The sequence below is a fragment of the Mugil cephalus genome, chromosome 6, assembly GCF_022458985.1.
Source record: "Mugil cephalus isolate CIBA_MC_2020 chromosome 6, CIBA_Mcephalus_1.1, whole genome shotgun sequence".
NCBI lineage: Eukaryota > Metazoa > Chordata > Actinopteri > Mugiliformes > Mugilidae > Mugil > Mugil cephalus.
This window is the reverse complement of record NC_061775.1, coordinates 3264334-3288186: the sequence shown is the minus strand read 5'-3', so window position 1 is coordinate 3288186 and position 23853 is coordinate 3264334. Positions and strand designations below refer to the sequence as shown.

The 23853-nt window shown below is 42.6% G+C and overlaps 1 protein-coding gene across 2 annotated transcripts in view; it reads left to right on the top strand.

The window, feature by feature from the left end:
* Positions 1–45: 45 nt before the first annotated feature.
* cers1 (ceramide synthase 1) overlaps positions 46–23853 on the top strand; it is a 28007-nt gene continuing 4199 nt past the window's right edge. The window contains exons 1-7 of one of the 2 annotated variants that reach the window (XM_047587339.1): positions 46–1272; positions 17997–18156; positions 20938–21118; positions 21357–21518; positions 21698–21845; positions 22039–22187; positions 23703–23756. In XM_047587339.1, the coding sequence (XP_047443295.1) occupies positions 1024–1272; positions 17997–18156; positions 20938–21118; positions 21357–21518; positions 21698–21845; positions 22039–22187; positions 23703–23756 (1103 nt within the window). In that variant the 5' untranslated portion in view covers positions 46–1023. The remainder of the gene's footprint in view (positions 1273–17996; positions 18157–20937; positions 21119–21356; positions 21519–21697; positions 21846–22038; positions 22188–23702; positions 23757–23853) is intronic. The other variant, XM_047587340.1, reaches the window with a different exon arrangement.

Genomic DNA, 23853 nt, shown 5'->3' with positions numbered 1-23853 from the left:
TGTGATGCTTGGCCTTTGAGCACTGTCTCTTTAATAAGTCATCCGTCTAGTCCCCGGTGCTCCAAGCAGAGGGTTCAAAAAGAAGATAGCGGTCCAGACTACGTCACGCCCCCTGCGCCTTTTTTCCGCTTTTCTCTTAAACGTCGCGGAGCTGTCTCCCTTTCAGCGCACCAGTTGATCCACGGAGGAGTGCCGAGCCTCGTCAGACCCATTTTCGGACACGTTGACCGGTCAGAGAAGAAAAGCAGGAGAAGGCAGCCTCTCCTCGGGATAATTTTCCTATTTCTCCTTTTATTTTTCGCTTGGAATAACCTCCGTCCTCGTGCCGGTTCGCCAGGAATCCGCACCAACGGACGAAGCGGCATTGAGCCGTTATATAAGGCGAGTAACGGACAAGGATGAGACGGCGTCAGTGAGACAGTGAAGCGGCTCAATCGTCTGGCCGGGCTTGGCGCTAGAAAGGCGGCGGAAACGCTGGAGCTCACGTTGAATTGGTTGATATATGTGCGCTCAGTCACGGTATAGGCCGGTTCATTCAGGTACCCAGCTAGCCTGGACGCCGCTGCCAATGCTGGTCCATCCACTATTGTGTGCGTTAGATTTAGCTAGGCGGCTAACGGGGACGCGTTGCTGCCGCAGATGAGCCGTGTGCGTAGCGGAATGATGATCAGAAGAAACCCCCAGCAGACTGACGCGAATGGCCCAAATTGATTATCAAAACCTATTCACGATTTGGTTTGTGTGATTTATCAAATCCAGCCACACAATCGGTGTGTCTGGTCAGACCTGGTGGGCCCTGCTATCATTCATGAAACTGTCCTCAACGCCAAGAAAGGGCCCATGTCTTAATTTGGAAAACAAAGAATTAGGCTACTGAAGAGGGTAACGTTAAGCTGGTTAGATAAGCTTGTTTTAGTTGAGCTAGCAAGCTGACCGACCAATCAGTCGCGCAGTCTGGACTCTGCTGGACTCCATCTGTTGGGGTAATTTATCCCGTTTCTGTTATTTCTGCGCCGCGCCACAATGGATGGTCACGCCGGGAGCGCAGGGCCGGTGGAAGTGGAGCCCATGCCAGGATACTTGGAGCTCATCACCAAAGCGTCCACCGTCATTCTGGGCGCATGGAGAGACTGTAGCAACTGCGGTCTGGAGCTCTCCAAACGGACTCTCTTGGATAATGCCTACATTACCTGGACCGAGATCGCCCTGTTTTTCTTTTGCGCCTTTTTGTGGACGCAGGTCAGGCGAGGACTGACAGAATGTCTGTTTCAGGTGGGTGACACACGCGCACAGAGATCCACACCACACACCCCATCTCACCAGGGTTCATTTATTTACATCCTTAATTAATTAATGGTCTTTGGAGAGAAGAATATCTAATTGAAACCCCAGCGCTGCACGAGTGTGGCCCCGCATCTCTGAGCACACACGCTGGGTGCAGACCATACTAGACATGAGGGTGTTAAACTGAGATGGGGATGGATATAAGAGACGTTAAGGCGTAGGTTTAAGAAGAAGGAACAAGAAACACTGTAAAAATAAAAAATAGCCTGACTCGCAGCTGTTGGTCGCACAATATCCCACAGATTCTCACTTGAGTCTAGAGAGCTATTCAAGATGGTGGCAGGTCATATAGGGTAAGAGAAACATGCTCGTGTCAGACCTTTAGACATATGGTGGCTGCTATGTAGTTCAGAGCACATAGTCTGAACATGCAGGGAGACATGTGTGCATGTTAGATAGTCAACACCCTTATCTACACTGGTGTTGAGCAAACATGTGAACAGATGAGATAGATTCATGCTGTTAAATTAAATTCTCTTAAATGGTATACATATTTTAGATGTGGTTATTTGGCAGAACATTATTTAGAACAACATTGATTCAATAGCAAGTGATGCATCTTTCCTCTCCTATCTATGTTGGTCTCACACACATAGAATGCAGCTAATTCACTAAAATAGATACATAAAAATCCAATATATCTCCAGCCAGTCCTGCTTACTGATTTACACTACACATTAGCTGCTACCATCAAGTAATAAATCATGCAGTTTTTGTTTTTTTTTTTATTTCTGACAAATGTGCACCTTCAGAACTGAATTGTCTCTAAAAGCAGCCTGATAACAGCTCATCTCTCCATCTCTTGATGCGCTCCGACAGATTGGCCCAGTGCCCAGGTCTCCTATATTCCCTTCACTCATCTGAGGCTTGAGTACCTCCACCCCCTTTGGTATTGCCGGGGAGGATCCCTCTCTCCCTTTCCACAGATAGCCCGTGGTTCGTTATTCTGCCATCGTGGTGGGTGGGGGTGGAGTGACCGCACATGGTAGACGGTGATGCTAGAGCAGCATACTAGAGCTCAGGGCCCCATGTGCCAAGCCAGATGTGACCAGAGAATGCAAAGTACGAGGGCAGTTGTCCCTTTTACGTTGTAGATGTGTGTCAGACTGACTTACTGAGGCATATGGAGCATCATGGGATTGACTGTATGAGGCCTGGATAATAAAAGGTTGTGAAGGATTTGGAATGAAGGTTGAGAAATCCGACAGCGTGCCCTTGGTTGCATGTGTTACACCACCTTTAGTTACACCACCTTTACAGTGCTTACATTAGTGATAAAGACGAAAGGTTTAATTTTGGGTCAGTACAGAGCTAAATCAAGTTATTTCTTTGTTCAACATGTCTGTGAAGGTTCTCAGTCATCCAGGTCATGGTATATCCAGAAACGTTCAAGAAAGGCAGCTGGATGTGTAGATATGTTGTAGCTTGCTGCCGAACTAAATTTCGCTGTAACTTGTTTGCAATGGTCATTAAAATTCTTTTTTTTTCTTCACAAAATCCTGTCCGAACGGCATAGTTTGAGGTCTTATTTGAGGGCAGTGCATTGACTAGGAACAAAACAGAATGCTTTGTCTCTTGTAAAGTTAGACATTAAGCATACCGCAGAGCGTTTAATACCGTCAGTATTAAACTGAATACTGAATATATGGTTTTTAAAACGTTATACAGCTGCTGTGGTTTCTGAGTTGGAGTAAAACTGCTAAGCTGTCACAAGGATAATAAGCCATTGCAGAGACAATCATGAGAACACACACTTGATTAGTTTCATAGCTCATGAAACCTTATAGAGATCAAATGTTAGCTTAGACATTAGCAGACAAAGGATGTGTAATCTTATCCCTATGAGGACCCTGATTTGATCTGAATGAACGTTGTTCCCTTTGTTGTACTATGGAGCACAAAGAAAGGAGCACCAAAGACATATTAATATAATTTAAGTGAAGGACATGTAAAGCAGCAATTAATCATTTGGTCAGTCTTGTAAAATAATCTACAATGGGACATTTCAGATGTAAGAGTTTTCTGCATTTCTGGGATTCAAAGCCAAAGACTGACAGATAAAAATAGTTTCCTGTTTTGTTACTTACTGACATGTCTGAAGAATGAAAGTTGACCCACTTTAAAACCTGCATCTTCTGCTTGCAGTTATAAGAAATGTTTTCTTTACGGAACTTGTGATGAAGATCAAATTCTATCTGCATTTCTCTGTTCTATATGCGTCAGACTTTGTGCGCCCATGTTTACCCAAAGGACTAAAACCAGGTTTCACATCCAACAATGATCACACGTGTGAGAATGGTGTTTGTTGAGTTAAGATGAGTGCGTTGGGGGTGGGGAGGACTCCTGTGTGAAGTAAAGTGTGGTTGACTGTTTTTTTTTTTTTTAATCATATCTCTCATTGCGTTTCATGCTTCAGTTAGCCCCAGCAGCACATGTTCAGATCAAATTAAACACATATTGTGTTTAATTTGAGCATTTGTGCCCTACTTTTTTTTCATCATTACGTGTCATCTACTGACTTTACAAAAGAGAACTAAACTTAAGTGGAAAGATGCTCCTCTGAAGAAATGCAGCATGGTGAAGTCTAAATGTCACACAAGCATCAGAGTTGAACTATTCCTTCCTCTTTTTTAATGTCCTCTGTACAAACAAGTTTATGTCTCCATTTGCCTCATCTGAAGGTTTGCAATGAGTGTAAAGTATCAGATGCAGCTGTTTCTGTTTTGTCAGGTTGCATGTGCACCGACGAGAGAATGCACGAGCATCGAGGTGATTGCATAAAATTAGTGAAGATGCACAGACAAAATGACGGCGAAAGGAGACTGAATTTCACAAATGAGGAAGAGGTGGCTAGAGGAAGGAAGGATTTGAGTGTAGGGCTGAGGGGCTCTAGACTGCTGATTCAGCACGCAGCAGCCATTCATTAATACTGCACACACCCACCCACATGCATAAAGGACACATGCTCTCACACAACATGCTACCCCTGTTCTCTACGTTTTTAATGTTGCATCCAAGAGTGTCATGCATGCATTTGGAAAGTGCACCAGTAAGCGCCCTGAGGTCACCAGTTCATCGCTGCTCTCATGAAAGCCTTCCCATAGTCAAATCTAAAGCTTCATGAAGGTTTTGAAATTTTTATCTTAGAGGCTGTGGTTTGTAGTAATGTTGAATTGTGTTGTGTTGAGCTGACGCATATTTCTGTTATACTGACAACTCAATTTTATTCAGGCTAGGCTAAACTACAGAAACACACATGTTTAATTCAATCCAGTTTAACAGCACCACAAACTGCATCCTCCCAAATGATCATCCAGTTGAATGAGCATCTTTCTCACGGTGTTTCAGTATAAACTGAACACTCCTGAAGATTTAATGTGTTACATTAGAATGCATTCTTTTTCTTACTAGCATAGCTAATGAAATGGCAAGTGAGTTATGGCACGTTTATACTGAATGAAAGAGCAGTGCCGCAGTGAGTTTGCCACTGAGATGAGTGGCACCTCATCCGTTGCTGTTGTTCTAAATGTAAAAGCAGCCTGAGGTTTGACAAGGTTTCTAACCACATATCCTGGATCACTTTCCCCTAAGCTCCCGCTCATTGTTGTGCATTAGAGCCACAGAGGGAAACCTGACACTGGATCTGCGGTTAGAGGGAAGTGATATCCATTCAGCCAAAAAAAGGACCCACTCAGGTGAAACTTGCTAGTAATTTTGACACTGATTGCGAGAAGTTGTTATTTGTTTAGCTATTGTTAGTCCTTGCATTTCCTCTCCTCTCCTCTCCTCTCCTCTCCTCTCCTCTCCTCTCCTCTCCTCTCCTCTCCTCTCCTCTCCTCTCATGACTCAGCTGTCTAATTTATCATCACATTGCCTTTAGAACAAGCAGCACTTTCACCATCACCCAGCACGTGACCGGACTCTCTCCTGTATGCTTCATTGTGTCATACGTCATAAATACATAGCACTTATGGGTTCATTAAACTGTCACCGCTACCGTTGACCGCTACAGAGGATGCAGACAATTAATTTGTCACCATGACAGATTATCTATACCTGCGTTATATATGTTTAGATGATGACATGTCTGGAGTCAGAGCTGTTCCTACGACTTTGTGCGACGGTTTACTCCACCGCCTGCAGGTTTGTTCCAGCCTGACATGCACTCAGTCCACAGCAAGCCGGTCAGTTCAGATTTATTTAGTCACATTTTATGTTTTAGACTCTCCCTTTCTATATTCTCTGTCTGATTTGTTACTTTCTTTTTGCATTTTACAAATGATAATGCATATTGACTGGCCATTTTATTTTCATCAGTACAAATAATTTATTTTTTTAATAATCAGTAGTATTAGCTTATTGAAGAGATCCTGTCGGCAGGTCGTTGTATGCCTTCTCCAGACTGAGCTGAAAACCACAACAAAGAAGACAATATATAAAGTAAAAAAATAAAAATAACCAAGTATGTTGTTCATATACAGAACATTTCATTTTTAATGCAATTATTTCTGGATTTCATGAAATTCAAATTTCCCACAAAATCGCGACCAATCACAAAACAGTTTGCAAGCGCACATTGCAGAGGGCATGTCTGAGCTTTGTCTCAATTGCCCCGTGAACACACAAATACTGAAATTACTGTACAAAAGTAGGTGTGAAAGCCCCCTGAACCCACTGTTTCCTGGTTAAAAAAAGTAATAAATCATTAAATGATGTGAATATTTGATCATTTGTAAATATTTTGAATGAAACATTCACACACCGCGATAAATGAGGCTGGAGTTGTTGTTGCTCTGCAGACTTTAGCACGGTGAATCATAGCTAAAGCAGCCATATTTAGATGTAGATACCACCAGCTTCAAAGCAGGGTCATGAATCAGCTCTGTTTGCCGAGTGTCACAGTCAGACTCTCTCCTCTGGTCAACTGGAATGTGTGGTTCAGGCCTTGACCACCGCAGAGCAACTTTGACCAGCCCCTCGATCTTTTTCCTCTTCCTCTCTGTGTCTGTCCCATTTGTTTTCCTCCTGACAGACAGAGTGAAGGGGCTTTCATCAGGCAAGAACACAATGTCACTGTGTAAGCTTCACACTTGGCAGCTGTCTCTCCTCCGTCTAACAAGGACACTTTATAACATTGTGTGAAGAGTGCAGTGGCCAGAGGAAACCGAAGTTCATTTAGGCCGCTCCGCACTGTGCGCGCTCATCATATCCCGTGCATTTTCACTCATGTTTTCCACCCTTGTGTGGTTCATTTGTTAGCTGTAGTTAGGGGGATGTTCTAAGATCCAAGCATTCTTGGGATGCAGCTAGACCAGTTTCTTTACCCCAGCTTCTCTTTGTCTCGCTTTGTGGAAGAAAATGGTCCATTCACATGGACTCACAGTCAGACAGAGCTGTGATAAATGTGTTCTGAATAGTTGTGTGCTTTCTTTTTTTATCCTTCTTTTCTAAGATTTGCTTCATCTCACCTGTCCTTCTTTCTATTGTGGTCGCGTTTGCATTTCTTCTTCTCTGTCTCTCCCCACCCACCATGTGGTGTTAGGTTCCCGTAGCTACATAGCCAGTAGCTATAGCTATATAGTGCAAATCACCAGTTTTAAGGGCCTTTAATGAAACTCACTGCCAACCCGCCTGCCAGCTCGCCAGTCTATCGCAGGGCTTGGAACAGAAGTTGATCTATGAAAATCAGTCGCCAAGGTGAGTTTGAGGTGTAAGTCTACACAGACTGTGCTAGTCTGAGTCTGACAAGACATGATATTTGAAATTCAAATTCTGGTTCGTAAACATTTTGTACGAGCTCATTCAGTGACAGGGTGCTGTCCCTGTCTTCCTGTGAGCAAACAAATGGGCTGTGGTCCAGTACCATATATTTTTTACACAGTATTATATATTTTTTTATTATATAACTTAAATATCTTTCAAATCTATATATATATATATATCTGTCTGGAGTGTATACTGTGTAGTGTAGAGTGTAGTAAAATGCGCCACCAATGTCAGGGACTTCAGCTCTGCCCCTACCACTGAGCCTGCCCTCCATACTAGTTTTCCCAGCCTCGAGGTAGTTGCAGGATTGCGTTGCTTTATTGAGCGCAGAGGTCTTTAGTCCCACTGTTGGATCACCAATCATTTAACTTTAATCTGGACATCCAGTTGTTATTTTGACTCCATTAGAGTGTTAATGTAATGTAGGGCCTCTCTGCAATAAGACTCTGACCTGTTCGATACACAAGCATAAGTCATTAGCTGTCTTGTCGTGTGGTTTAGTAGGTCGTGGTAATTGCATTAATGCACACTAAGGATGGGAATTAATAGGGAGTGCTCAATAAGCTGGCCTATTGAATCTTAAGGTGCCAATTTAATGATGTTGGCATTTTTATTCAGCATTGCTTGCAGAAATCTGCCCTTTGTTTACAAGCTGTTTGTGATGTGTAATGCAGCATAAATTTGTGATTGGCTCCATATGTTGTATGTTGTACATATGTACTTCAGACTGTAGTAATGGTAAACGGTCTTACTTTTATATAGCCCTTTTCTACCTGTTGTTTCTCAAAGCACTTTTACAGTCACATACACATCTACCCATTCCGTCACACAAACACACACATTCGCACACCGGTGCCACACACTGGGAGCAACTGGAGGGGGTTCAGGACACTTTGGGATCGAACCACTAACCCTTCAGTTCGTGGACAACCGGCTCTACCTCCTGAACCACAGCCGCCACAGTATGTGACTTAAAATCTTGTCTGATCATCAGACGTTTGTCTCAGTGAGGGACAGGAGGACACTGGATAAACTGCTCTCCATTACGGACAATCCATCCCATTTACTACACCAAACGCTAGAGAGTCAGATGGAGCTCATTCTCCAGCAGACTGATTCAGCTCCTGTCCCATAGTGAACCCTACAACTCCTTTTATTCCATATTATATCCAGCTGTGTAACAGCTCATCTTTTTGTAATAACAACAAAGCTACTGTGTCCAAGCAATCTCCCTTGTGGATCATTAAAGTCTGTCTGAGTCTAATATTACGTCATCCATCCATATCAAAAGCACTTGTTTGCACCGAGGGAAGTTCTTGCAAGTTAGGTACCTTGTTTGCATCATCATCATATGTCATACGTCTTTGTGTGTGTTTTAAGCTAGATTTAGATTATCTGTGTGTGGATAACTATGGTGGGCACTGCTGTGCCAAACCAGTTTGACACATCCTAATATGCTTCTGATTCTTTGTGTGCAGCACTGCTGTGTAGTGTGCAACAGATACAGTAAATCCATTTTATAACAACCTGTTAGTGTTTTGTGGATCGTCCCTCCTCAGATCACAATCCAATGCTGACTGAGAGCATCCAACAAGCCTCGGTGGAGCCTTCCAACTGAGGGAGCCACTTTTATGTGTGGTGAAAACAAGTCCAGCTGCTTTTATTTAGCTTTTGTTTTTAGATATACAGTGTTACTCCCTGTATCTCTTTTGGCTTGACAGGCTCACAGATGCATTTATACTCATACACAACGTTATTCCTCATTCTTTCTATGTTGCCAACTGCATGCATACTGTACTGTATAATAAATGACATATGCCATGCCATATGTCTTCTAACTGTTAGTTTGGACACAGAACTGCTGTCATAACACTGAGGCTCATTGGTTCTGACTCCCTTTGTGTTGCCTTTTTAGAAATAGGAGGATTTGAATGTGTGTTACATTAACAGAAACTACTTTTTGCTCCATCTGTGTAATGTGAACATATGTAATGACAGAGGCCAAGACTGAAACAGCAATATAACAGAGATATACTCTACAGGATGATAGTCATCTGACTCCACTAAAAACCATATGACTAAATCACAAGTCTGGTGTTCTTGCTCAGAGCCAAATGTAAAAAAAAGTACACTGTATACCACTTAGTGTCTGTGCTGCTGTACAGTGTATCTGTGTAGGGAGAGTAGACATCTTTAGTCAAAATGTCATTATTGTTAGCAGTGAGTGAGGTGAATGAACCCAGGATAGGTAGGTTGTTTTGTGCAGGTGTTTCCAGTTCCACATTAGGTAGCTTTAGCCTAAGTAAATTGCTCTTAGCAGTCTACTGTAGGTCTACTCTATAATCCAATAACAAGCCTGTGCACCACAGTATTTAAATGAAAAAGAACTGTGGCGCCACAGAAGACACAGGAAGGAAACAAACTTCAGCTATGTTTCACATCACGAGAGAAAGTACTCGATTATATACACGTAGCAAATAGAGGGGTGAGATATTTATACTTGTGAGCTTGTCACTCTGTTATAATTTTTGTTTCTACTTCCTGCTTCACTTTGAACAACGGCGAAGGAAACACCCTCCTGCCAAGAAGCCCAGTCGCAGCTCTTGCGATCTGTGACGTGTAGTTACATTTCTGGGGAGGTGCGCGTCAGCTACGGCGCTAGGTCTGCACAGGCTCTACGTAGGGGTCTGCTCTACATAGCCTCTGCTTCAACTTAATACAGAAAACCGCCTGCAAGTAGCAGAGGCTGTTATGAGTTGTGTACTTTCCATTAACAAGAAGGTGTCGACGAACCATAGACGAGCAATTCACACGTTTCTCTGAGTTATTCAGATGTGTAAAATGTGGTCAGAAATATTATAAAACACCATTTTCACGGGCTTAATCATAAATAATTGTTGTATAATCCTTTATAGAAGTAGTAATTGGTATTATAAAGAAACATGCTGCACTGCAAATATGTAACAGCAGTAGTGGAAGCAAGTGTACGCTTAAACTTAATCTCAAGAACGTGTTTGGCTTTGGCGGCTGTGGCGTGTTTGCTTTGATGCTCCAGGAGTTAATTTGAGAAACAAGTATGAGGTTAATGCCTCCTCTGGGATCCACTAATAGGCTAGACCTACTCCTAACCAGCGCACCTGTTCACTTTCTCTCTCTTGCTCTGTATTTCATTTTGACACGCAGTAAGTGTTGCGAGATATGCATACCTCTGCCCTACCCATTTTTTATTTGAATATGAGTGTTTAGACAGAAAGAACTCAAACCACTTGGTTCATTTTGCCCTTGGTATATTTCTCATGCCCGCCAGCAGACAGCAAGATACATTTTATTTATCTGTTTAATACTATTAAAACCTCATGTTTGAGAACTAACCAAACCGGGTCCGTTTTCAGCCATTTTTCCATGTAGCCTGGAAATATAATTAGATTGCTGCTCATCAGAAGGTCATCATAGCACCTGAATATTTGCTTAATTATGGTGAGACTGTGCACAATAGTCAGAGTCAAATGTTTCAGGAGGTGTGTTTACCAAGCATATGGCTGGACCTGTTGGACTGCGGCTCATCGATGTTCATCCAGTCACGCACTGACTTGCAAATCAGTGGCGGCCTCTTTGGATCATGTCCTTTTAATCAAATCACGTTCAAGTTCAGCATAATTCAGCTGTGTTTAACTAGCTATCTCGAGTAATGTGAGTCTTCCTATTTTACCAGCAGTCCAGGAATGTCCATATGGAAAACCGAAGACCGTCAAAAGCAGCGTTTCCATTGCAGTTTTTCGCAAAATAAAAGCGATTTTTCAGAAATTTCAAGTGCAAAGTGCAAGTACAAGTGCGCTTTGTATGTGTTTCCATTGATATCCCCTAATTCTCTTAAATTCTCGTCACGCGAGACTTCACTATGAGGAAGATGGACTTCAGATGTACTGGTCACATGATGCCTTCATCTCCGGTGATGGTGGTGATGGAGAAATGCGAAAAAAAGGGGTTTCCACTGCACTGTTGTGATATACTTTTATATCGATACGTCTGAAAAACCACATCATGAGACCAGTTTTAAATTACAATATTTAGGTTGTGCGTTTCTGTAGAGGTAACGCAGCAAAATACTGTTTGATCCTACATTCAGCTCTCCAGATGTGCCCATCAGATGTGCCCATCACATGAAATGTGTTTTAGGACATTTTATGGCTCTAACGAACTTTACTACTGTAAATTTCACTTTGCATTTACAAAGCTGATAATGACTAACTGCTTGAATTAGAAGTGTCAGAGAGTTGAACATTTGTTGCCTTTAAGTGCCTGTTGGAAAGAAATTGTAGTAGGCTAATTACGTCAGATATTTAAATTACAAACATGTTTCAAAACATCTGGTTTCCCTGCTGGCACTTGTCTGGCGTAATTAGATTCTGTTTACATACAGCATATGTGCATGTGTTCATTCTCAGAGTAATTAATGAATGAGTGAGTCACTGCTTCTCTACTAAATCATTCACAGTTGTCTTGAGTCATGGTGAGCTGATTCATCAGAGGGCCTGGCAGAACTGATCAGAGTCCATTTCTTCTTATTTAGTGGCATACAAATTAACAGTTGACTCATTTCTTAGCATGCATTGGCCTCAGTAGTCCTTCCAGTTAGGAGGCGGGATATGGATAGGGAGAGGTCAGGATTGAAAAGGCTGCCATTATTCAACATTAGTGAGCCAGAGAGGTTAAGAGAGAGAGAGGGAGGGAGGCTCTGTAACTGCCCCAGCTTTTACAGGACACAGGACCATGGGGAGAAAAGGAGGGGGTATGACATGCTGCAAAGGTGATGTGGTATGTGCCTTAATGTATTGTTGCTGCTTCACTATGTACACCTCACATGTGTTAAGTGATTCTGTAGGTGTGCAGTCAGAGCTGGGTAGGCGAGATAAAGAGAAGACCATTTATCTTTATAGCATGTAAGAGGAAGTAAAGGAAGCCAACTATGTCAAATTGGAAAGTCCCTCTCTGAACAGTGCCACCAATGCACAACACAGCCTGAACATCTGTCCTTCAGAGTTTCCACTCTCATTCACACCTTGAGACTGGAGCCTCTAAAGCCTCAGATAATGGGCTAGAGTACCTTTCATTGGGGAAGGAAAACAGGATCAAAAGAGTTTCCTCCATTTAATGATGAGTAGCTGGTCGTTAACAGCCACGAATGTTCCTATTTAAACCCCAATTAACCACCCGTCTTTTGGAAGTGAAGAAGCTGCTTATACCGCTTTCACGTCAACATTCACACTGACCTGGGTTGACCCGACATTTTCAGACCCAGGTTGACTTGCCTTTGGTGCACTTCCACATCGCCAGAAGTCCCGGGTCGGACCTCCCGCTGTGAGAGCTGCATGCCTGTTTTTTCCTCCCTCATATGTCATCGCGTACATTGCAGATAAACAATGGGCGGCATGGTGTATTCTTTTAACACTCAGTTTGTTGTTGACCTGAAGAATGGACCGGTCAAACCCCCGCTCTTTCAAAAGGCTACTGATATTAGAATAAATCACCATGTCCTGCCTGCACCGAGCCGGATATCTTCTGCCGAATCGCCTCTTCTCCTCGGATGCAGAGCGCTGCCATGATCGTTTACAAGTGTGGGATAACAGTCGCATTCCCCAATCGGTGCAATTTCTCGAACATGACGTAGGGATAGTTCACCTATGCGCCTCCATTAACGTTCGTGTACCAACACATTTGATTTGTTGGATTGAAAAAAAAATGAACAAAAATCTCTGTCCTTCAGAGATCGGTCTTTGTGGGAGTAGACCAAAACTTGTTTTTGAGCTGAAGCTACTACAATGATACAGTCTGTCCGGCCGTCGAGTGACAAAATCAGTCGTTTGTCCAGGGCAAACCTTTCACATTGAGGGAAAAACCCGGGTCAGCGTGCGTAAACCTGGGTTTTTCGCTCGATGTGAAAGGGGCTTTAGATGAGTGGTGAAACAGCTTCAACAAACCTCAACATACACTGAACAGGGTTTGCAACATACACAACATACTCTCTCTGGTGAATGAGCTTTATTTCCACTGACAGCTCTCACAACCTTATTAAGACCATGAAGGGAGATGAGAGAGATCATTTCCTCCTTATATAGTTAGATAATCTTTACACTATTCAGAAGGGTAGTGAATGTGGCATTTGGTGAGAAGAGACAATGACAGACTATGGTAAAAAAAAAAAAGAAGTTCTAAACGATACTATAAACAGGCCCGTGTAAATTGTTAATCACAGATAAATAGGCTATATTTACTCGCAATATATAGTATAGATCCCTTTGCCATCCATTGGATTAGTCTTTGCAAATCCTATTGGCCCTCAGTCTGGAAAACGGTGTAAAGAGACCAAAGGGAGTCGGTGACAGAATTGGGCATAAAGGTGACACTGAGATAGACAGAGTGACATCGGCCTCACACAGAGAAATCAAAACTAGACAGAGCCAAAGAAATGAAAGAGGGTAAATGAGAGAGCCAACCCTATTGAACAGAGCCGCACATGAGCCAGCATCCTGACTCACTGGCCCAGTTTATCTTCTTATGCAACAGGCCAGAGTCCATTCACCCTCTTTCCTCTCTCATCACTCACCTCCAGGAAGTGCAGAGGGATGAAAACTGAAATCTTGCAATGACGGGCAACACAAATAATCAGGCAAAGAGAGATGAAAAGGGAGGAAAGACTGATGAGGAAGGACTGGAGTGGCAAGATGATGGAGAGAGCTGTTAGTCACACTGTAGGGCTTTGCTAGCATCCATACAGGGTTGCTAAGGGAACAAGTAATTGTCGGCAAATCTCCCTCACACTGACTGTTCTCCTTTCATATACCCTCGGCCTCTATAATTTCTTCTTGCTGTATCTTCCATTTCCCTTTCTCCTCTTGTTTTAATCCTCAGTCTGTCTCCTCACTGGGGACACTGGGGACAGTGAAATGATGCCTTAGAGGACGAGTGCAGCCAGAGTCTGTCTGTCAGAGAGTGGGAGGATGAGAGGGGAGAGCTGTTGAATGGTCGTAGGTCCCAGCTGAGTGTAATTCAAGGCCCTGTCATTTATCAGACAGAGGACGAGTGGATTATCTCAGTGTCCTTGACCCACTATACCCCCGCTTTAAACAAAAGGGTGGCTAGATGGGTAGAGTGGATGGATAGGACCTAGTAACATGGTGGGCTGGGGGGCACACAGACAGTGACTAGAATGGAACCACGGGGGGGCTGTTGTTTAATCACTCAGAAACTACGTTTAAAAATGTGCTTGTGGTTTTGTTTGCTTAAATGTCGGTTTTGGTTGTGACAGAAATATTACAACCCTCTATTGGGCTTCTTTGAAAAAAAAAACATTGATCAAAATATGCAAAAGGTATATTTGAAAAGTGTGTGTAAATAGCCATACATTAAAACTTAAAAGCATTAGCAAAGCCAAGAATATTAGCACATTTATCACCGTCTGCCACAGTCAGCGTGGTTGCTAATGTTTGTTGTCTTGTCTCCATTTTGCTCCTTCAATATTCTTCAGTGGGAATGAACCCCAGCATGGCTATTGTCTAACCTAGGAACAGTGGTATAGGAGGTGGGGAAAATGAGAGTCAGCAGACCAGTGAGAAGGCCGAAGGGTCAGTTGTTGGTATTCCCCCAAAGAATCCAAGTAACTGAACCTCAAACACAAAACTGTTAACATCTGGCTCAATTGTCATGTCACTAGTAGCAGAATACCAATTTTAACACCCAATTTATAACTTGGTAATAAGTGGGCATTTTGTGCCGTTGTACACAGTGAAACCGAACATAACAGAACAAACCTGTTGCTTTATCATGTGGTTGATTAGTAACGCTGAAGCAGTATTGTATTAAAATGATTAAATACAACAGAGGTTTTTAATCCCTGGAAGGAGTTCACCCAATTCAGAAAAATACCTCTTTACACATCTGGGTTGTCCTACAACCAATCAAGGCCTAAGTTAAAGAAATTTGATTCCACTGCACTCAGATGATGACGTGTACAACGACGTTGATGTTACCCAGCTGTCCATCACTGCACAAACCCAAAATGATTTGACTGGCCCGGCAATCATGGAGCGATTCAGCAACTCTCGTCACAAAATAGCATACACTTGTTTTTTTTAAAGTGCCTGGCCAGTGTTGTGTGTTTCTGCACTCTGTCTTAACCTTTACCACTGCATATCAAAAGCAGAGCAAAGTTCACCTTTTTTTTTTTATTTAGCTTGGGGTGGCCTTGATCGAGCAGATTGCAGCAAAATAACTACCTTAGCCTCCAGTAGTCATGACTAGCTTTCAACTTCTGTTTTTCAGAAGTTGTGACAACCAAGTTTTTTTTTTTAAAAGACTTTCCTTTTCCATTCAGACACAGCACTACTGACTACTTGCATTTGTTTGAGGTGTCAATATAGCCACAGAGCTGCTGTAGATAGCACAAAGGAAAGCACATGGATATGCTGAGAATGACTGGAAACCAGGCAGGACAGATGACACAGGAGTGCGAGACAGAAGTGGACAGAACAGACAGGATGCGGATGCTGGAGCTTGACCAGCAGATGGACCAATTATGATTGTGACTAACAAGTGAGATATGAGTTGCAGAGGCAGTGCCAGTGTTTGCAGTAACATGTATTAGCCTAGTGTATTTCAGCCACGTGCGTGGGCTTATGTTTTTGAGTGTATCAAGGGTAAGTGATGTGTTGGAAGACTGGGGGGGTATGCTGTGTGCTGACAGCTGGCTTCTATAAATAAATGTCGCAGGCAGGGGGCGGGGGGGTGCACGGTTGGAAAGAGCGAGAGAGAGAAGGAACGAGAGACCTGAGAGGGGCAAGAAATAAAGGGGAAGGAGGCGGGTTGAGTGGAGGAAGAAGGAGGAGACAGATGGGAGGGCTGATAGAGAGCGACTGATACAGATGTACTGAGAGACTTAAAAGAATGTGGTGCTCTCCGGTCATGACTTACTGAACATGCACCACATGTCACAGACGTTTCACCCAATCAGCAGTCTCGGCTGGGGTCATGTGCCCCCCTCCATGCTGCCCGTCTTTCTCAACATGTGTCACGACTGAGAACTGTTGCTGTTACATTTTATCTAACATCTGCGTTGCCCTGTCAGCTTCCTTCCCGGTCAAGTTTTGACTCCCTCTTTTGTGACGCAGGGACTCCAACAAACCCGCAAAACAACAAAGAGAGAGGAAGAAAAAACACAAATAAAGGGATGTAAAAAAAAAAAAAAACTAAAAGAGGTCAGGAATAGCAGGTAAAAGACAGGATATAGACGGCGTGTCGTGTTTTTATCACGCAGACAGGAAAGGAACAGAATGAATTCGTGCTTCTTAGCCATAGCAGCGCTCACTCCATTAATTTGTCATGTCTGCTCACTGAGCCGTATCGGATCAGGTCCTAAGGAACAGCAGCTTGGTAACAACTGATTGAGACGTACTGTATCACTGACACAGGCATCTTTCACTTTCCTGCCTCCAGTTACCATTGCGTAGGCCCTCCACATTGGTGTGTGTGTACATGTGCCATTTTGTATATGAGGCGGTGAGCTGGTTTTGGTTTCCTGTCTTGGCGCAGCAACGAAACCCTGAACACCTGCCCACCTCATTGCTCGTCTCACTGACGACCTTCCGTTTTACCTGTCGTTTTTGTCTGTGCGCATGTCTCTATATTTTTTTTAACATGTTTCCCTTCATAGGGTATTAATTCTTGTGACATCCCAAGAATTTTTAAAGATTATTTCTTTAAATTCAGTGATTATTTCAGGGGTTCTGTAAGAGAGGGACAGCAGAAAATTTTGAGCATTAAGGGCGCGAAATTAGGGAGGATGAGAAGGAAGATAACACGGCCCCATCAGTGAGTTGTGGGTGGTGTCATTGTTATCGAGCTATCAGTACGTCAGCAGCCTTCTCTCCAACTTCCTCTATTTCTGCATGCATCACCAACTCTAAGTAGACTTTTCTGTGGGAAGATAATCACATGTTTGTGATGATAATTAGTGAGATACTTTTAAAAAGACATCTAAATATCTAAACTGCATTATGACACTGGCGCCACTAGAGTCGTCTAACACTATCAATATAAATGAATCGGGTCAAAGAGTAGAGGATATCAGTATCAAGTCTTCTTCATCTAGTGTGGTTGTTAAAGGTAGTTGAGCCATTTGTCTTCATTTTAACGTGATCCAGCCGCCCAATATCCAACATTTTCTTCTGTGTCACTGAAAATTAAATAATAAAAAAAATAAACTACACTCATTTACCAGACTGCCGGGGGGGCGTTAACAAAATAAATGCAGCAGCCGCCCTGCGATAAACTGCACCTTCATAAAGATTTAAACTGCTTCAGAGAGGTGCTGATTCAGCTTCCTGGTCATTTGGAAAGCCGTAGTGCGGCTGAACTGCACTTAAACCGTTAATCGGTCCATCCTGGTTATATGAATCATGATGGATTAAATATTGGACTCCTCTTAGTGAATAATGCAAAATTAACACTGTACCATCTCTGGTGATTTGGGGATTGATTACTGGGCTGTTTTAGGCCATTATAGATTTATTTTGGTGATTCTTTTTACAGTGAAAGGTAATAAAGTTTTCTCTCTATCCATAAGAAAACAATTGTCTACAATGAAACAAAACCAACATAATGTAATCATTAGCTCAGTCACCACAGAGTCCATTACTAGACTGCACAGCGTGTGTAGTCTCAGCTTTACCACCACACACATTGAATTTACAGTAATGTAAAAGCGAAACCATCTAAATGAATCACTTGTGTCTTCACGGCAGCTCGTCTGGCTGTAAAATTGTAGAAGCAGCTGATTTAAGTCTTGTCTGCCATGTCTGACGGTGGCTCTGCTCTCTGCTCTGTCTCCACAGCCTCTTGCCCAGTGGTGGAGGCTTCTGCCCAAAGATGCTGCCAAGATGCCGGAGAGCGCGTGGAAGCTGGTCTTCTACACCATGTCATGGTCCTACAGCACCTACCTGCTCTTCTTCACCTCCTATTCCTTCTTCCATGACCCCCCCTCTGTCTTCTACAGTAAGATACACACCAGTGGACCCTGAATGTGTTCTACCAGTCTTAACTCTCCTCATATACATCACATTAAAGGTGCAATAAGTAAAACTGTGTAGTACATTTCTCTAAAAGGGGTCATGGTAGTTTTAGAAACAAATTCCATCATGCTCTAAGAGTATCTGGGAGTAAAACTAGCAACTACTAACTAAATACAACAAGTTTTTCTGCTGCTGCTGCTAGATTTTCCTGCAGATCGAAGTTTGTAATGCTCAGTAGTTCCAACTTGCATGAGGCTCTGCAGAATAAAGTTACATGCAGTCTCAACTTCCTGCCGAGACCAGACCTCGGCTCCTAGCTGATTAGCATATTAACTGAAGCCGATGCATCCTGGGAAAACACATGGATCACATGACATCTTTGACATAATGTCTAAATTGTTATTGCTTTACACTTTTAGTTCATTTTTTATCTTTTTAAAATAAAAATCTCCAATTACATATTTATAAACTGAGGATAAAGGCAAAAACCAAAACAAATATCCTTTTATTTCCTTTTCTTCACCAAAACACTTTATATATAAGCTGTCCTAAGAAAAAAACAAACATGGTTCATGGTGCTGTAACTGAGCCCGTTTCTTACCTAACCTCTGAGGGTAGATAAGGAGCCGAAGCCTTTTAATCTAATGAAACAGTGGGTGGCAGTACCTAATCCTATAGAGACTCTGTGGGGGTAAAATGCCACTCTGAGTGTTCAAATAGGGAGATATTTATAGAGGTGTACACGGGACATGAAGCGTGGTGATTCATGCATATTCTTTGCCTTTAATTGATCACTCTTTCCTTTTCTGTTATTGTTACAATGCAGAAAACACCAATTTTGTACTCTAATCTTAGTAGCAGAAGCCGCACGTTACATACGTCATTCATTTATTTATTATAGAGAACGTCATGTTCTGCCACAACAGTTTTTAAGAGATGATTTTCATAATTGTACCTTAAGGAGAACAGAGTCATGACTGAGTGGTTGTGTGGTGCTTATAGCTAATGGAGGATGGAGGCACGCTGCTCACATAAATCCACCCTTGTCTTTTATAGTCATTCAGCTTCTTCCACCAGACACAGAGGTGTCAGGGCTCCTGAGTGGAGATTGCAAATGCTAGTTGACAGGGCCAGGCTCATCTTTAATAGCTACTTCTCCTCTAATAGCTGTCAGCCTGAGATGTGTACAGAGGCAGTGTAATAAGGTTGTGCCGTGAGGGGGAGGAAGGGAAAGGAAGGAGGCGAGAGACAGAGACGTGAAGCTACAAAGAGCATTTGGAAAAGAGAAACGCTTCAGTCTCCACCAGAAAGAAAAAGAAAAGCTCCAGTTCCCATGCCACCCCTTTTGGCAGCTCTCCTGCTGTATCCATCCAGCGGCCCTCTTCTCAATGTTTAATGACGGACGGTCCAATCAATAAACATTACACAAGGCCCCAGCGCAACCCCATCTCACCAGAGACATACCGTACTCAAACATCGGAGGAGAAAGTTTCCGCCCAACATCCGATAGGTTTCTGAGACGTGAGCCAGCCTCATAGCCTTAACGTACATTTGGCCTGTTTTGCTTGAGGTACTTGAGAAACCCTCACTAATTCCCCTGAGGGTAAATCTAATCCCTCTAGCCTCTTCTCATAATAACAGCTGACACAGTACGCCTGGCATTCTCCCCGGAAGTTATTGTATGTAATTCAATCTCTAGTGATAGTGGTTATGATATATTTATGTCCAAACGGATGTACGTTTATATATAACAAGGGTCACGGCGTATATAGATTGTGTTCTATATTCTTTTATTGCGTTTCTGTAACTGTGCTATTATAAATTAAAGAAGATTGTCCTCAATTTAAGGACAAACTAAAGTCTAAATACAAATCCTCTTAATTACATTTAACCTTTAACCTTGTTATTGGATTTTGAATGGGTTTAGTTTAATTCAACTTTACCTGCTTTAACAATGATATGGTTAAATCCCCTGGTTTGATTAACTGGAGTATTGACTGTTTCATTTATCATACAAGTACAGTAAATAGTTTAATGTGTTTTTCTGATTTCAATCTCAGGGCAAAAAACGGCCGACATTGTTTGTGTAAAAAAAAAAAAGAAATAAATGAATCAAACTGGCAACAGCACAGCAGACCACAGTTTGGCACAGATAAACAAGAGTCTCCACTGCTCCAGCTTGCACTGATAAGCCCTGGGCCTGAAGTAAATAGGCCTGTTGGTATGCCTGTTCCCAACGCTGTGATAGCTGAGATACGGTCCCCTCCCTCTGTTTTACTGTGAAAGCAGCTGGGCTTGATCCTCGGTTACAAACAAGAAAACGGAAAGCAAAAAAAATAAATAAAAAGAAAGTACAATCACAATAGGCACGCACAGCTATCTGGATCTGTTTCAATAATCTGAATAACTGTGATCATCTGATAAACTGATTATTATTAGAGGCTGGCAGGACTGCAGACATGGGCAACTTCTTTCATGTGACCATTAAATGTGTCATGCTGCTGCCACCTATAGACAGAATGTCCCCAAAAACAAATCTCTTTAACTAATTTGTTCCCAAATTTCCCCTTTTCAAAAAACCGCCTTTCTTTGGCCACGTAAACAGCTCAGTAAGAATAATTATAATTATTATATATAAGTATGTTTTCCGATGTCCAGCTAATAAACCATACAGGCATTTTTTATGTATATTTTTTTCTAAAGTAAAGGGTCTTCCTATACATTCATCACTTGACTTCTCCCCGTATCTTCCCTGTTCCTCCAGACTGGAAGAGTGGTATGTCAGTGCCTACGGACATCGCCATAGCCTACCTGATCCAGGGCAGCTTCTATGGCCACTCCATCTATGCTACGGTCTACATGGACGCGTGGAGGAAGGACTCTGCTGTCATGGTGGTGCACCACATCATCACGCTGGCACTCATTTGCTTCTCCTACGCCTTCAGGTATTGTTGTCTGTTCTTGGTCTTTAACACCACGGCGTCATTGCCTGCATTTTTTGTCACAGCTCAGCAGAAACTAGAACAGGAACAAGTAACTTGACAAAGCCCAAGATCGCAAATGCAGAATTTCTGTTCCCTTTTAACAGCTAAACCACTTTTACTCACTGTGTCGAATGTACAATAACTGAGAGCAGTTGTATAAGTAGAAACATGCGCATGCTCTTTTCTGTTTTCTCTTCAGATACCACAACGTGGGTATCCTGGTGTTATTCCTGCACGACATCAATGACATTCAGCTGGAGTTCACCAAGCTTAATGTCTACCTAAAGTCCAGAGGGGGGGGTTATTTCCTGCTCAACGACATCCTGTCCAACATGGGTTCTGTCAGCTTCAGCATCACTTGGTGAGGTTCAGCACACACGCTGAATACGCTTGGTGTCTGACTCATTTTCTCCTTTGTCCTCTGGTGAAATGTTTTGTACTCTGGGCAACTTCAGTTTTTCCGCCTGTCTCACGCTTGAAACTACTGTACATGACTCAGGCTGCATTTCTGGTGTTTATTTCTGTCTTGGTCTCTCACAGGTTCTGGTTCCGTCTCTACTGGTTCCCTCTCAAAGTTCTGTACGCCACATGTGTGTCCAGCCTCCAGTCTGTACCCAGCATTCCCTTCTACTTCTTCTTCAACGCTCTTCTCCTCGCTCTGCTGCTCATGAACATCTACTGGTTCTTGGTGAGGACACACTGGTTTCTTATTGTTTTATCCTGTTGGTGTAGTCTGCATTTTATTTATTGATTAGGGACTGAAGACGCAAATGAGCACCTTTGCTATAATCTGACGTATTTACAACAATATCTTATCTTATGTCAGAGCAGTGAATAAAAACATTGGCATCTCTCTGTCTCTCCTCTCCCGTTTTGTGCAGTTCATTGTGGTTTTCGTAGTGAAGGTGCTAAAGATGAAGGAGGTGAACGATGTGAGGGAGTACGAGGACGAGGACAGCGGCAAGGCAAGAGACCATCAGGCAAAAAACCACGAAGGCGATGATGCTGGACATCACAACTCTGCCCAGGGGTGAGAGGAGCCTCCGGTCCTGTTTACACTGACACAGAAATCACTGCTCAGGGTGGAAAATGACCATCTGTCAACTGCAGGCAGATTTTCACTATAAATGTACAGCTTATTTTTAGTAGCAGCCAGTTTGACAGGAAACCAAACCAGCTGTCTTAATGTGCTATTTGTAGACTTTCTTCAAGACTTGAATGTCCCGCTTTCAGTCCACCAGGTTTCCCACCAGCACTAAGCACTTTCAGACCACTATCGCATGCTAATTCTAGAGCAAGGCTTTATCAGAAGACATCCTTCATGAATATATCTTCATTTAAAGTACGTTAGCACACATAATCTTTCATATTGTAGTATCCCAAAATAACAAAACAGATTTTATAGCCATCTGTGAGAAACACACAGGAAAGACTACACAGAAGCATGTGCACAAATATAAGCTAGCATATATGCTAGCATGCAGATGTTCTTTTAGGTAAAATCTAACCCGAGCTGCCAGATGGTCTGTGGTCATTCATCACAGGTTAACTTCAACCGATCTGATCAATGAACCATCCGGTGTAATGGGAGAGCATCGAAGAGGCTCATTAGAAAGGAGTGAGTAGTCAGTAGTAGCGTGTCAGTGCATAAAAGGCACAGTTAGGACTGTGTCACCACACCTGAAACACACATTGGCTTTAAGCCTGACAAGGTGGTTAATTTACTAATAAATATAGTCTCAAAACATAACTCACTTTTCTTTTTAGCATTTAGTGCTTCTAAAAAGATTAAGAAACATCAGCCATCCCAAATTAAAGTCTTCCAAAAGCATGTTTTGAACGCTCTAACCCAGCAGCCAAAGGCACGATCAAATTCAGTTTTTGTTCCTGTTCACAACCACATTCTGCCAGACAAAGTTACATTCACCCTTAACATTTACGGGAAGCTGTGGCTTTTATGGGTTTTTAATTTAGAATCCACAGACACGAGTTGAACCAATGTTTTTATTTTACTGGTGCTTACTAAAAATCTTGTACATTCAGTACTATTTGATAAAAGTTTATCTTTGATTTTTCAATTATGACCATATAATTCAGTCGAATATGGTAAACACAGCAAATCCTCTCTCTTAGCCAGTCAATATTAGCTGGTAAAATTGTGATTCAGATTTTTAGTTTTACATTGTAATGATTATTAAACCTCTTAAGAGGAAAGTGTGTTGAATAATATGAAGGTTTCTTTCAATCTGGAGCTTTTGGTAACTTCCAGAGGAGCTGTGGTGTTGCGCAATGCATCAGTCCCTTCCAATCTGTCAATCAGGAGTCAGCACTTTGTAGTAGTGAGCTTCAAACAAGAAAATGCTTGACTGACTGAAAGCAGAGTGTATCTGTTTGTGCTTTTATCTGAACTTATGGATTCATCTGCCTTTATCTGAGGAGCTGTCGTTAGCCTCGTGGCTGAGTGCCATGTGAATCCCTATCTTCGCCCTCTGCTGGTTATCTGTTTAGCCTTTGACCACTGAAGACCCATGTCTTCTTCACGCAGCATCTGTCCTTGGCTCAGCGGGTTGAGAGTCCCTTCCTCCTCACCAGAAGGCAGGTATAGATGCAGACCCACCAGATCTCCCCTAAGCTTGTGTAACCTACAGGCCTCGCAGATAGGATCGCACAGCCTGAGACCATATGGAGATGTGATT